This window comes from Wasmannia auropunctata, unplaced genomic scaffold, assembly GCF_000956235.1.
Source record: "Wasmannia auropunctata unplaced genomic scaffold, wasmannia.A_1.0 LD336074.1, whole genome shotgun sequence".
NCBI classification, from domain to species: domain Eukaryota; kingdom Metazoa; phylum Arthropoda; class Insecta; order Hymenoptera; family Formicidae; genus Wasmannia; species Wasmannia auropunctata.
Window position 1 is genome coordinate 1,793,633 of NW_012026816.1, and position 15,939 is coordinate 1,809,571.

At 35.9% G+C, this 15,939-nt stretch overlaps 2 protein-coding genes across 4 annotated transcripts; one reads left to right on the forward strand and one right to left on the reverse strand.

Annotated features, from left to right (window-relative positions):
* Positions 1-1,051: 1,051 nt before the first annotated feature.
* On the reverse strand, positions 1,052-8,454 carry LOC105449601 (bestrophin-4-like). Of its 2 annotated transcripts, none has more exons than XM_011688884.1 (9): positions 8,369-8,454; positions 5,458-5,736; positions 5,048-5,182; positions 4,662-4,828; positions 4,437-4,594; positions 3,047-3,358; positions 2,800-2,951; positions 2,405-2,539; positions 1,052-2,032 (listed from the first exon to the last, which is right to left on the reverse strand). In XM_011688884.1, exons 2-9 carry the CDS (start codon positions 5,634-5,636, stop codon positions 1,168-1,170), a joined length of 2,103 nt encoding a protein of 700 aa, XP_011687186.1. In that variant the 5' UTR covers positions 5,637-5,736; positions 8,369-8,454; the 3' UTR covers positions 1,052-1,167. The 2 variants fall into 2 exon arrangements, with proteins under 2 accessions (XP_011687186.1, XP_011687187.1); XM_011688885.1 differs by lacking the exon at positions 8,369-8,454 and adding an exon at positions 6,559-6,690.
* Positions 8,455-13,292: 4,838 nt separating this feature from the next.
* LOC105449602 (RNA polymerase II-associated protein 3) lies at positions 13,293-15,897 on the forward strand. Of its 2 annotated transcripts, XM_011688886.1 has the most exons (8): positions 13,294-13,675; positions 13,896-14,021; positions 14,110-14,354; positions 14,446-14,650; positions 14,733-14,993; positions 15,061-15,348; positions 15,417-15,609; positions 15,691-15,897. In XM_011688886.1, exons 1-8 carry the CDS (start codon positions 13,532-13,534, stop codon positions 15,777-15,779), a joined length of 1,551 nt encoding a protein of 516 aa, XP_011687188.1. In that variant the 5' UTR covers positions 13,294-13,531; the 3' UTR covers positions 15,780-15,897. The 2 variants fall into 2 exon arrangements, with proteins under 2 accessions (XP_011687189.1, XP_011687188.1); XM_011688887.1 differs by lacking the exon at positions 13,896-14,021 and having other exon boundaries at positions 13,293-13,675.
* The last annotated feature ends 42 nt before the right edge of the window (positions 15,898-15,939 follow it).

Genomic DNA, 15,939 nt, shown 5'->3' on the forward strand with positions numbered 1-15,939 from the left:
CATCTGTAAACTCACAGTTACTTCTGGATAATATATTAAATTACATGAGGTGGTTCATAGTTATTTTTTTATACAGATTAAAAAATATATTAAAAAGTTAGATATGAGTGAAAGTACATATGTCAGTTCGTATGAAATTGTATCTAATTGTAAACAATGTGTAAGTCCCGAATATGCTCCGAATAGAACGCATCTAACTATCATGTGATAAAGCGTCACGTTTAGTATAAATGAATTCCTTCCAAACGAATCACCCAATAGAGAATTAATCTTAAACCGATTTGCCTTAAACCGATCATAACGTTGATGATTTATTTTAAGAATTTTATTCATCCATGATAGTTTATGTTGAGAATTATATTCAATACACACATTTTATTGCACATTTTGTAAGGCTATTTGCCGTCGTTTCCTAAAATGAGCGGAAAACTTTAGTAACTGATTTTTAGAAAATGGCAGCAGGATGTTGATGTTTAATATGGCATTTCTCTTAATATGTTGATTACAAAATTGAAAACTTTTTTACGTATTTTAGTATTATATATGATTACAGGGTGTAATCACCGTTTTAATTGGAACACCTTGTATAAATTGCATTTACGTGAAACTAACTTTCCAGATAAATGCTTACTCACATATATTGTAAATGTAAGAAATAACTGGACCGGTTTATCTCTCATCTCATGCAAAATATAAATATCAACAATGCTTAATTATTTTGTCAACGCTGAATAAAATATCGATAAATACAAATATTAAAATTTTGTTTTCATCACAAATAAAATTATTCTAAAAATAATACATAATTATATAATTAATTTATTTCTATAGATGATACATATTTTATGCTATATAATATTTACAATATTTACATAAATATTATAAATAAGCATTGATACTTGCTCACAGTTATAATTAAGTTAAAATCAATAGACAGAATATTTTTTTTATATCGCTCTAATGGTCTCTGGTAATCATCGAAAAATATCGCTATCTGTTACCTACTATCACCTCAAATAACTTTTTGAACAAATATTGTAATTAAAAATAATTCAACAGAAACATAATTTATTTTGCAAAAGAATCTCATTAGCAAATTTTCTTCAAAATTGTTACAAGTTTACACCTCTGTTTAGATATAAAAATCATTGTCTTTGAAATATTACATTATAATTTAGAATCTTCTTCCTGCTTACAAGAAGTATCAAATTTGACACTTTGCACAGTCTTCGCCTGTTCCTCCAAGTCTCTCAGGTTCGGCGAGCTCCAGGTCTGACTCAAGATCTCGCCCACCGTGGGTATGCTGTCGGTGGTTCTTCTGCGGAACTTCAATGGTTTGCCGGACAGCCTCGGTCGCCAGTGGATACCCCTGTTCTTCCTGGAATCGCTGCTCGACCGATCTCGCCTGGTCACCAGGTACTTCGGAGAACTCTTGACGCTCGAATGACTTGGTTCGCCGCCGATCACGGACATATCGATCATCTCTGGAGTCGATGATTGCTGACAGGAGGTCTGCCTGCATCGAGACCGGTACGAAGGGCCATCGTCGTCATCTTCCTCAATGTCGTCGCAGTCGCAAATGTCCGATATGTTATCCACCTTCTCCTCGGCGAACGCCGAGTTCACGACGCCTTCCTGATTCTTCTCGCCCTGCGACGAGACGCTGGGTCGTCCGTCGGAATCCTCGACGGAGGGCCGACGATGTAGACTCTTGAACGAATCCTTCCTCCAGGGATCCGCGGTTTCAACGATACTTGCCGACGAGGGAATCGGCGTCGGAATCGACGCTACCTGAACGGGGCGCGAAATGTTCGCCGCGCTCGGCCAGGGGCGCAACACCGGCCTGGGCGATTTTGTCAGAACGCGAGACGCCGAGCTCCTCGCCAACGAGGAGAACTTCCGGACGGCCTCGACTATTACCCGTCGGTGCTCCGTTTCAGCCGGCGGTTGCTCTTGACCATCCAGCTGCACAACCGTTTCGGAACAATTGCGAGCCATCTTCGCAGGTGTTGAAGGGGACCCGCTGATCTGGCTGAAACAAACGAGTCTAACTTAATAGAGTTCCTCGAAGCTTGCCTTGATAATGAAACAACGATGAAGAGAAACTATAAAATATATATCTTGAGCATGCATATGCAAATGCTAATTTCTCTATGAAAAAAAGCCGTAACTTATCTAATTTTAACTTTTTAATTTACATAATTTTATGTAACTTTTTTATTTGAAATATTTAAACGTTATTTATAATTTGATAAAAAAAATAAAAACATATCAAAAGATACAGCTCGAGATTCTAGCTGTAACTCTTTATCGTTAAAACTATAATAGTTTATTTACATATCTAATTTTAATTCATAAGAATTGAGATATAACACATTAATATGCCCTTCAATTACAATCTTACCGCCTTTCGTTCACCGGACTATCGTTCGGGTTCGCCAAACTGGCGGTGGAAGTGCGAGGCGTCAGAATTGTCGTACATTCCTCGTCTTCCTCCAAAATTCCGGGCAAGAACATCATCTGTTTCTCCTCGGGTACCCTGAAAAGACCAAGGAAAATCAATAATTTGTCATAGAATCATTCTATGACAATGATTCAAAATCCGTTTCAAGGTTTTCATGGATCTTACGGGACTCTCCGAATATTTAGAACTCGCGAGATTTTTAGAAACAATATTTTGCAATTAAAATAGGCTTGTACAAATTAGATATAAACTCTAATCCGTTCTGGCTCGAAATGAATATATATAATACTAATAGTAACATATTGCGATGAAGTACGCATGTACGTGATACTAACATCATGTTCGCCACGCTACCGCGATAAGTCTTCTTCTTGTACGCCGCGGCCGCTTCCGTATACGGCAGGCTCACGTTTTCGGAGTCGTAGTAGATATCCTTGACGAGCGGCGGACAGCGGTTCATTAGCGTGTCCACTCCGAGATACGATACCTATAATATACGCGCATAAGTATATATGTGAACGCGATATTTCCGTATTCCTAAATTTTTCTAAACAAGTGCTATATATAATCGCGGTCCCCTACCTTGGCGTGACGATCGATCAGCCAATTCAGCTCGAAATCCTCATCGTCGTCGCCGAAAGGATTTATCAGCTGTTCGGCTACCTTCAACAGTCCCATAAAGAAGAAGAACTGCAGAATCGTGAAAATGGGCACGTATTTGTCTATCTTCAATTGAAACTGCTTCTCGACGCCCTCGATGTATTGTCGGCCGATTATGGCGACCGCGAAGAAACTGTAAGTGGCGAGTGTCACCACTTGGGTGTACACCAAAGGGATCGACACCCAGTCGTAGCTCCACAAGAGACCGCACTTCGTCCGAAACTCATTGAATTCCTACAAATCAGATTAACTTTGCACGAGAGAGGTCTTACCGATTAATTATCTTCGTTAGCATCTTTATCATATTTCTGGAAGATTTAATTAATTGCGATATATATAAGTATCAAAATGAGTGCTCAGATATTAGATATAATAGGCTGTAAAAACAAAATAAAAAATATGTATGTGCATCTTCTTTTTTTTATATTTGCTTACATATTCTATTCGCTAATTAATTCTTTGTATGTTTTTTAATTACTTGTGAAGAAAAGAAATTATCTCCAGCAATCCCGAGATATCCGTGCGAGCGCATAATGCGTTTGAGACACGCGTGCCTAATCGCGGAAAATAAAAATGTATAGTTGATAGACTGCGACACGGTTTACGACGCATTTCGAATCGGCTGTATACCCACATATACCGACTCGTTGTCACGCTAGCTAGACCATAAAATCTAACCGTTTCTTTAACCGATTGATTTTCTTTTTTGTGGGTACCAGTAGCCTAGTTTACATCGAGCATTTAATACGCGTACTAACTAGAAAGTTTCTATTAAATTATCTTAATTTCTACAATGCATTTAAAAAATGATGTACTAAACTGATACACTATATGCATTAATATGATTAATTAAATACATATATCATGTATAAGTTTATATGCATCGTCGAAATTAAGAAAATTTAATAGAAAGTTACTAGTTAGTACGCGTATCAATTAATGCTCGGTGTAAACTAGGCCAGTATACAATCATATCGTATCATGCATATAGTGCTTCACGAACAACGAAAGAACAGAAAATCGCAGATTATATACTTAATACGAATAATTATGTCTTCTAAAGAATATGATAATTTAAATAATTATTTTCTATTTTTTTGTTATGAATTTTAAGAAATAATAAAGCAAGCAATTTTAGATGATTTTAATTTCTTTTGTTTTAAAAAAGCGTTATATTTTTATCGATTATATAAAATAATTTCAAATAGCTAGAGGAAAAAAGTAACTTTTTTTTTGTTTTACAATGACGAAAATTTTCGTCAAATTATAAACAACGAGCGAGGAGAGAAGAACACGTGGAGTTCATTCGCACCTCCATTATTAGCTTTAAACCTTGCGCGTCGGATATCCGGTGGTTCTTGCGTGCCTCCTTGAGGAGATTAATGAACCATGTGCACGGTATCCAATAGGTGTTAAACTCGACACTCGGCACCGCCTGGTACAACTGGAGCTCCAGCGTGGTCATGAAGCCTGCAACAACTCGTTAATTTTTAATTGCCACCAAGACGACGGTAGCAGTCCCGGTACTGCAATTTACCGGAATCAACGACGTGATCGAGAGTGGGAAATCGTCTCTTCACCGCCGAGCTTATGGAACGTAGCACGAGTATCAGAGAGAGGTTTAGATAACGCATCAGGGCCCTGCGCAGCATCCGACTGTAATCGTCGTTTCCGGTGACGTAGAGCGCCACGAGATGCATCACCCTGCGAAAAGAGAAAAAGAATAGGGAAATTACGAAAAAGTTTATAAAATGAAAAAAGAATTATTCACTTTTTATTTTTGACAATTAGCTCTTGATATCATTTTCCAAACTTTATCCAAAAAAGAAAAAATATTACCTTCTACTGCCATTAGAAATTTAGAAATTTCAAATTTACCAAAAAATTCAGGATATCCTGCTTGATAATTGCATCCGAACTCACTTGTCGGGCCACGGTATCGCTGTGTATTGCTTCCACCATCTCTGCGCCACGTAGGACACATAAAATCCAAGCACGAAGCTCAGCGGGATCAGTTTGATCAAGGTGTCGCAGTAAATGACAACTTGCTCGAATTCCCTGTAACACGTTATATATTAAGCAACCTCCAATAGCTAATAAGAAAAAATTAATCAAGTTAAAATAAATAGAAGAATAGAGAATGGACAAACATATGTAAACAAACATTAGAAGAAATTTAATCATTTGTCATCATATATTTGCGTTTAATACTTTTAATAGAGGAAATTAATGCTATCAGATTAATTTATCTCATATATGTATAAAAATATATATCCAGATTTATTTAATGTATGTATTATATATTTAGAATTTTAAAATGTTGAAATGTTCACCTTTTTTGCGCGGTAGTGAAGACGTGACGATAGAGCGCGGACAAGACACCGAAGAGAATCAGAAAGAGCAGCAGTTCCCTGTAGATGAGCTTGTAGAGGGAACCGCGCCACATAAGCAGGAGCCTGGTGAATCCACCGCTGGTGGAACTGGCGACCTCGTACTGATAAGAGACCGTCATCTTTTATCCATTCAGGTGCACCGTGCCAGATTCTTCTCGAGAACGACGCGCTCGCGAGCACGTTGTTACTCATACTTCCAGAGGTTTTCGTCTGTCGAACCTGAGAGGGAAATTATACTGCAGTTGCAAACCGCGTTGCAAAACTTGTGTTCATTGTTGAAATTGTTGGAATATTCCAGGAGACTACGTTGTGTACAGCTTCTCTCGCGATATCCAAGTGTGCATTTACTTTAATAATAGATTAATGAATTAACTCGTTGTTGGTTAATAATAATTAGTTCTAAATTAATTTATAGAGCGAAATAATAGACAATGGGAAAGCCGCAAGGTCTCGTTTCAATACACAAATATTTGAGAATTTTATTTTTCGTGTTTCTCCTATGCAATCTCTATTTTAAGGTGGACTATTGCATCGAATGGGCTCGTATTCTGGTGCAGGATATAGATACAATCTATTTCGAGCTATCGCGAAATAACTGTCATGAAGAATGATTTTTCTCTTGGCCATTAATACAGTGTTTAATCACTTTTTTTTATGATTCTATATTTCTAATTTTACTATCATATGCCGAACAACGATTCGATTATTTTTTAAATCATAATAACATCAAATAAAAGAACTAGAAGAAATTTTTAAAAACTGGTGCATATAATTACACGAAAGATAAATTATTATTATTGCTGTGCGAATATGTCGCTATTTGCGACGTCTAATACGTAAACATCAACAGTTTTGTCAATAGTTAAACTTATTTCAGCACTTTTATGTCCTGTGAAATGCAACGAGATTCATTTTCTGGTCGCAGCTTGCGGCAGTGGACAATTTGTCTCATCGTAAAACGCAATTTCACAATTTTTCGCGAAGACATTGTGCGCGTCGCTTTCGGTTTTAATTTTGTCATAGAGTTAAGAGCCAGTTTACGATCGTTCGCAGCGCCAAACTTCCCGAACAGAGCGATCCGATCGAGAGAGATGCACTCAAGAGAAATGGCGATCCGCGCCCGAGGATCGTCCCGCGATGCAAAGTCGTCGTGATGACACGTCGCAGCACGCGTGATCGCATCATTCGCCAGAAATATCCGAACGGAATGCGAAAGTGTTTTAAAGTGCTGACTAAAAATGGAATGATCTAGGCCTAGATTCGTCCGATCCGTCTATATTTCTACGCTGTGCAAATAATCGGAGTCGCCGTAATTTGCGGTAGAGGAGACTCAACGAAGAGATAAGTTTCGACAATCGATAAAATCTTTTATAAGATTTCTAATTTGATAAATATTTAAATAATCAAAACATCCTCTATCAGCAAATATGGCAAATATACAATTTCAAATATTGCGATCGAAATAAAAACAATTAATATATCAAATAAAAACCATATTCGAAATAAAAACGATCGTAGCTTTAATTAAATTATTCATAAAAAGATATGTGATTTATATTTGTGTTAAAATTTAATTCCGTCCAGAAAAGAGTCTATCTCTTTTTCTATTTTTATCTTCCACTATTCGAGTCTTTTCCATTCTTATCGATTGCTTAAATTATATATTTCGCTATGACTATAAACTTGAGAATTCGTATCATTCTCGGCATTTTATTGACGCATATTTCGTCATAGTTATGAGCGCGACAGAATTTCGGATTCCACCGAGATATGACGTTAAAAACGGTTGCACGCGTCACAAGCGAAACGTCATTGCCAAACCGCGAGCCCGAGAATACCGGCGCGACGTGGTTGCATCCCTTTTTTTTTCTGTGTCTCCCTCACGGAAACTCATCGTAAATAATGTCTAGTTGTAATGTCTCTCGGGAATCGCGCCAGTAATGCGGTGGTAAATATAACTTTGGACGTTGAAGTAACCGCAAAGTGTGTCTGGGTAAACACACTATTTGCACGAGATTTCCGGGCGCGCGACCTTTGCCGCCGCACTTTAGTGTGCACTTTGTCGATCGACACCTCTCGGATGCATCTCGAGGCGCGGCCAGAAGTGCTTGGCACTTTACTTGTTATTATTTGACTTCTGGTTTCAAGTTTGTAAGAGATCCGTCTATTCTTTCTGCAAATTTTATCATTATTTTTTTCTTTTTCACGTTACAAAGAGAGAGAGAGAGAGAGAAAGGAATACTTTAAGTAGCTACATGAAAAAAAATTCTGTTTTTTTAAGGAGATTTTTTAGCATGAATGTCATACTGTAACTGCGATCTTAAAAATTATTTGTGATTGTATTTACTTAAGTAGATAATCTGTTTTTAGATTTGTCTAGCTAGTTCGAGACGTTGCGTTTTCAAGATTTATACGTTTCACACTTACAATTAAATAAGCCTGAAAGTATTAAAATTGTCAAATATACTTACATACTACGTTAGATCTGGAATTTTAGCTATTATTTCAGCTATTACAGAAACAATTATAAACTTTTAATAAATGTAAATCGATATAAATAAAAAGTACAAGAATTTGACAATGTGAGGTAGTGAATGATTACTTTTCTTGCTTGATCAAATCTGCAGCTGACAAAATAACGTGACGGATCTAGGAACACTCTGCATAATAACTTGATGGTTCACTACAGACGATTTTGAATACAAAAGCGTATTACATATTTTTCGTTCACATCTCGCCCGAAATCGCTGTCTTCATCAGCGCGTACGGCATCTCCGGTGTGACGGTTATTGTATAAAATACGTATGCGAGATGATTCGTATGGATTCATTACCGTGTCCGAAATAAATACCTCCCAGATGTAGTGGCTTCATCCTTATTCATCGCTCGTGCCGCATAGTTATCGCGATCGCGATGACGCCGTTAATAACACGCGTGTGCGACAACGTCGTCGTCGTGTCTGACGGATCGTCTGACCGTCGCACTGTATTTCCGCGCGACCTTACCGAAAATACACGCGACGAGAATCGCGGCCTTTGACGAAATGCGGAATTTAGTATTTTTTTTGTAGGAAAAGCGCCACCACAAATTCAATTCAGATATAAGGTTTATTGTGTTCAGTACGACATTTTATTAGAGAGACGGAATTAATATCTCTTATATATGAGAGTCATCTAAGAAGAAATTATTAAAAATAAATATCTTTTTATTTTTTTTATACAATCATGTTTTTGCAGAAAAAATTCTTAAAACAACCAATATGAAATTCACATACAAATATTATTGTAAATAAGAAACTTAATAAATTACTCTTTTTAATCGTGTCACAGAAATATATTCGGTTTAAACAAGAAAATAGAAATTCGAAAAGTCAGATTTTTATTCATACAATTTTAAATTGAAAAAATTATAGCATAAAATACTAATTATATCTAAAGTAATCGAATAATCTAAAATTATAATATGTGTTATTAAAGCTCTGTTAAAAATTAAATTGCATGTCGATATATTTGCACTGAAATTGTTTTTCAAATTTCAGACACACTTTTCGCAAAGTTAAATATAACTAAACAAATGTTTAAGGTAATTAAAAATTTAATTTAATTTAATTATTTAGTCTCAGCAGCTCGCAGCTAGGTAAAATAGAATTTTGAATATTGGCCAAGGTTGTGTCTAGGTTCGCTTTTAATGATCACATAAATTATCAGTTATAAATGCTACCATGTTACATATATATTATATATTATATATTATATATTATATAAAATATCAAAAGTTTTATATTGTAATAAAATAATACTTTTGAACAGTATCTAATAATACAAAGAAAGATTACTTACATGATCTGTCTCAAAAGTAATGAGACTAATTCTGTAAAAACCGTTTTATTGAAAATACACTTAATATTTTTTAAAGTAGGATCCTTGAACGCCAATACAGCGGTTCCAGCATTGATGCCACTCTTCGTAGCAGCGCAGGAAGTCTTGACCGGATATGCCTTCCAGAGCACTCGTCGTGGCTGCTTGGACTTTTTTAATTGTCTCAACGTTCTCACCGTTTTGGAACGATTAAAAAGGTTCAAACAGCCGTGAGAAATGCTCTGGAAAGCATGTCCGGTCAAAACTTCCTGCGCTGCTACGAAAAGTGACAGCAACGCTAGAACCGCTGTATTGATACTCAAGAATCCTACTTTAAAAAATATTAAGTGTATTTTCAATAAAACGGTTTTTCCAGAATTAGTCTCATTACTTTTGAGACAGACCGTGTATAGTTAATAATATAAAAAAAACTTATTTTTAGACTGACTTTTTGAACATAATTAGAATTATTTTTAACAATGTTCTGTAATGACGTAACTATATTAATTAATGAATGAATTGCATTCGTTTGTATGTAGCTTGCGACTGTGAAATGCAGACATCACGTGTCAAGTTGACAGGCGGATAATAAATGCGCAAAGAAAACAGCCTCATAAATATTTATAGCTCCGCGGAAGCGGCACATAAATTATCAATAAACAAATTTCCGTTCTCTTCGATGTTCGCGTAAATTCGCATTCAAGATCTATGATTTATTCTCATCCTAACACTTTGTGTAACTTTTGGGATGAAGCCGCTCCCTAATGTCTCCGTGAAACTCTTTTTTCTTGACGTGCGAAATACATTGAGAAAAAAAGATTTACATGACAGACTGTCGACTCACCGTATAACATACTTTGTCAATCATAACTAGCGCACTTGTTATCTTCCTCCTCGCGCAAGATCATTTTTCACTCGCGCACACGCTGACGAATACTTATACAGTCACCGGGCTGTTTCCGCGTTGAATCACAGAGAACTTGATCGATACACAAGTCGACGGTCTCTTCTGCCTAGGTGATATTTATGAAATTAAGTGTGGTCTGAGTAGCGAGTTGATTTGAAGGATCAATCTGCAGCCTTCGTCAGCGGTCGCGATAAATATTGACATCACTGCTCTTTTGCATTTTTTGTTGTAACAACTTCTCAATTAAATTTCTTGTAGTTCTGTTTACGGGGACACTTCGGAGTAAAATTGAATATTTACCCCGCTCATTGAGATTAATTTAATAATGGAGACTATCGGCAATTTTTCCGGAGATTTTATTGTTTTGCAACGATTTTTAGCACGTCTCCGAAAATGATAAAACTATAAAATTGTTACTAAATATATGCTACGTTATTTCCACTAAAAACTTTTTTTTAATTCATAACGTCTGATGAATATAAAAATGACAGATGTGTGCAACTTTATATCAATTCTGAAAAATTAATAATATCTAATAATTAAGATATTTTTTTCTATTATTTTGCGACTATCAGCATTTTGAGTACATGTATCTCCTCAGTTTCTGTTCGTAATTTAGAAATCTTTTGTGACCCGTAGATCCATCGCTATTCAAGCACAGGCAATTCAGAGTTTAAAAAAAAATTCCAACAGTCCTCCTGAAACCTCCTCGAGGTTCGAGAAACGTCGCGGAATCGAGATTGCGCCGGAGCGAGTTTCCGCCTAGCAGGTAGATCGGTTACGAGGATCGCGAGGAAACGGCCGGGGACCGCGACCCGTGGAGGACCGAGAGAGGAGGCATCACGTCGCGGGTGCGCACTTGGCGCTCGTCGGCGGCGGACTGGTCGCCGCGAGTGAATCGGGAGGGACCTAGTCGCGGCTAAGTCACACGGTCGCGCGGGATATTAAACATTTCGCAGCTGGGCGCGATCGTAATCCAATGGCAGGTACCCAAGATCTAAAAAGGGCCGAATGTCAAGCTCAGCTGGTGACGGCTCCCCCGTGGATCGGCGCGCACCACCGCGTCCGGTCGCGCCCGGTCGCGTCCGCAAAGATGCGAAGTCATCCCCCCGACGCGACGGCCGCAGCATCCCGCAAGGAGGGATGTCGAGGGCGCGTCCCGTTGTTTCTCTGTCTTCTCGAACAGATGAAAAAAATTGATGGCATTTCCTGTTCGTGCAATTTCGGTCGATCCAAGTGCGAACTGAGTCTGTAAAAGACTCAATCAAGAAGTATCCAAGAAATAAATATTTAGTGCATAACAGCGTCTTTTAGATATGTTTTACAAACTACAGACGATTCTGTCATGTGTCATCTGTTATAAGAAGCGTTTTTGTAGTATATCCCGAGAAGCTTTGCAGAATTATAAATTAAAATATTATTTGAGTAAAGTGTTCAAGCTACAATATGTAAACACTTTATTCATTCTTTAATTAAGTCAATTATGTGATATATTTTGAAAATTCAAATTATTTTTATTATTTAAATAGTGTTTTTAATACATTTAATTTTTATATCTTTATTTATATTATTTTAATTTGAAGATTAGATATTTCTTGTTAAGTATACATATATGTATAATTTTTCCATTCTTCTGAATCTTATCTAATATAATTCAGCTAGCAACTTGGAAGGTGCCTATAGAAATATAACAGTTTCCACACGTTGTAATCGCTGCAATTTAAATAATCATGAAAAGTATATTATGGCGCTATCTCAAAACCCTAAAATTCAAAAATAAAAGAGTATAAGAGTATCGAGGAGTAACGTAGGTGATGATTATATCTTTTAGAGGTAACAGAAAATATTTGTGTCTAACACATATTTCTTTCAATGAATAAAATATAAATTTAACGTATCCGTGTTAGTATTAGGAGGTGGCACTGCGAAAGCACGGAGGAGTTTACGAAGGACGCTTTGAATACGTGAAAGGGTTATAGGGAATTCGTTCAATCTTATTAAAGATTGAAAGAAAATCTACAATATTAAATAACAAAACTAAATAGACCAACGGAATGACAATACAATATTCAAATACAGTCAAATACAGTGAGACTTCGTCTAAAAGCGCGATTTAAACCGCGATTGAGTCAGTGTTTGTTAAACTTTCTCCGCTGTTTATTTAAATCGCGTCGGGAATTGAGCCCCTTAATTGGTTAACATTTGTTGGTTAAACATTTGTGCGTCCCGCTTATTTAAAATTATTTAAATCGCGTCAGGAATTAAGTCTCATCTTCATTAATTAATAAAATTGTTAAACTTTTCGCGCTTATTCAAACGACCGCTTAATCGATCTCTATCTTATGTACGTGAATTAATATAATAATTTTAAAATATGTTTTCGCGCTCGATTATTCGCGACGGCCACATTTTCTCAGCGCCTAATCGAACTCTATCTTACGCACGTTAATTAATAAAATAATTTTAAACTATACATTTTCGCGCTCGATTATTCGCGACGGCCGCGTTTTCTCGGCGCTTAATCGATCCAAATCTTACGTAACATCAAATATTAAAATAATATTAAACTATAGTATATTTTAATATATTAGCAATTTAATGGCAGATTCTTTTATATTTTGACATAAGAAACATCTGTAAAAAAATTGGCGTCTGACGTTCCCCGAGGTTTACTTGTCAGGTTTCTCTCTGCTAGAAATAAACGTCGAGCGTCAGCATGAAAAGGTACCTTTACACATTTTTAAAGAAAATGTTATGAAAAGACAATTTTTCTCAAAGCTGCTTTCCCAAAAATAAATTTTGAAGTGTAGTATGTCAATATGTATGTACGTACATACATACACAACTAATAACTTGTAAGATCATATTTAAAATACAGTAAATGAATGTAGCAGTGACACGCACCACATCTACTTTTGATGCACTTTTATCGACGTGATCGAAAATGGATGTGATACTTAGTTCCTCTATCGAGAAATGGATGTGCGTCGCTAGTTTACAGAGGTTCGCCGGTTCTACGAAATATAACCTAGCATTTCGTCTCGTCCAGTTCTGAGTTCCACACTTTGAGAATCGAGATAGGAACAACAACAGTAATAAGAAATAAGGCGCAATATAACGTAGAGAGGTTGAAGGTACAAATCCACCAACCGGTAGGGCAACGCACAAAAATCCTTGTCATTGTTGCCGTAGCGTTCGCGAAGCGAAGAGTGATACGAGACATTATTATTTTTGTGAATGTCTTTTTATCATGGAGCTTGACAATTCGATATTGATGCAAAAGCAAATACGGGATAATTCGGAGGATCTGCAGAGCGAATTCCTGGACATGAAAAATTGGGAAGAGCAAATGAAACGGAAGGAGCAAGAGATACTGAGTGAACACAACGGACAGGTATTTTCGCAAATAAAAAAGTGATATAAATAATTTGTTAAATGATGAATAAATTCAATGTTTAAAAGTGATAATATTACCAGTTTATTGATTGGAGATCTCTGAAGGAGACTGATTTGAAGATAAATTATATATTTATATATATTCTAACGTAATGCATATTTATAGTTTGTATTTATCATTTAACTTATTAAGTAGTAAGATATGTTATACATTCCAGCAAATTGTACCACCGGTCAGAAGCAAGAATAAGAAAAAATGTGCGGTAAAAGAAAACAAAACGTCTAAGAATTCTTCGAAACGAATAAAATCGCATGACTATACATCGTGGGAGAAATTTGACGTTGTTAGTGATGTTACTTGCATTATGTTATGCAAGTGTTTTCTCGTCTAAATATTTGAAATTTACGTATAACAAATTGCTTGTTGCACAGGACAAGGCATGCAAGGAATTGGAGAATGAAGGACAGTCCGATGAGTCTGTGGAGGAACCTCTGTCCAAGGAAGAATTGGAGAAGAATCACAACAAGGCGATGGAATACAAGGAGCAGGGCAACAGTTATGTGAAACAGAAGAAATGGGGCAAAGCGATCGCTTCGTACAGCGAAGCAATACAAATTTTTCCTTATGACGCCATCTTTTACGCCAATCGTGCGCTTTGTCATTTGAAGCAAGACAAGTAAATTTTATGTCTTTAGAAACATAGGAAGTGGATCATATTAATTTTTATTATTTACATGTAACAGTTATTAAATGTCATTATGTTGCAGCTTGTATTCGGCAGAAGCAGACTGCTCATCTGCCATACAATTAGATCAAACTTATGTGAAGGCTTATCATAGACGAGTGACGGCCAGATTAGGATTGAAACAATACAAAGAGGCAATGGAAGATGTAAATAAGATTGCAGATTTGGAACCCTGCAGCAAGGAAACTGAAGTTTTGCTTAACCAAGTTAAAAAGCAGTTTGGAAATGTATATATTTATTATTATTATTATTTTTATTATTATTATTGAGATACAAATTAATATTTGTATATATATTTTTTTTCTTTAGTCATCTAGGTCAAAAATAGATGTATGTACAACCGAGGTATCTGATAACCAAAAGAGATATCAAGAAGTAATTGAAGCTAAGGAGGATAAAAATGAAAAGAGCAGCATAAATGTAGATAATACTGTAAAACCAACAACAAGTGAAACAACCACAAGTGCAACAGAACCGAAGAAGGACCGACGCATTCCAGATTGGCTGCCCGAAAGGGATAATGTTGAAATCGTGGAACCTATTGATAAACCTCCTCATCTACGTTCAAAGGTAAGATTTGTACTACATTTCATAATTTATATGCGTAACAATATAACTGGATTTTGATTTCAATTAGGAACCATTGAAAAGGATACCTGTGCAGATGGCTGATTTAAGTAAACCTCTCAAAGAACTTTTCAAAGAAGACATCAAAGCAACATGTAGTAAAAGTCAAAAACAAGAATTATCATATATACGACCTGATAATGTCGCAGGACGAAAGGAAAGCGTTGCAATATGTAAACCAAAAGAAAGTTTTGTCGAAAGTTGCAAAGAAATGCCACCTATTCCGATAAACGCCGTGCAGTTTCTAATAAATTGGAAAAAGTTTACCTCATTTGATTTTCGATACAAATATTTAAAAGTAAGTAATAAACTTTTACACACGAAGAGTATGAGTTATAAATATATTTAAATTTTGTTCCCTTTTAGCAAATACCACCAGGTAGTCTGTCAAAAATATTTCAAGATTCAATGGAAAGCGATATTTTTAGTGGTATCTTGTCGACACTCAAAACAGAATTTATGAAACGGAATGAACCTATATTCTCGTATTTAAAGGATCTCAGTAATGTTAAGAGGTTTAGGACGTTTATTATGTTTATCAGTAGCTCCGAAAAGCAAGGTGTGTATAACAGTGCGTACATTTTCTCCTGCTAATGTCTTGAATGATTGATTTAAAAATAAATGGCTTAAATATTTTCAGATCTTAAACTTATGTTCTCATATTGTATTACGTCTGAAAGGATACCTGATGAAGAAGTCACAGATTTACAGAATAAATATGAAATTTAATAAGATTTAACTCTAATAAAAATAAAGTTATATATAGGATAAAACGAGGTAAGCTTAAGGTATTGTAAGAGACATTGATTGTTTCTAACAAGGGAATAAATCGATTTTTTTTATTAAATTGTGTGCAAACATTTATTCATTATACTTTTATCATTTTATG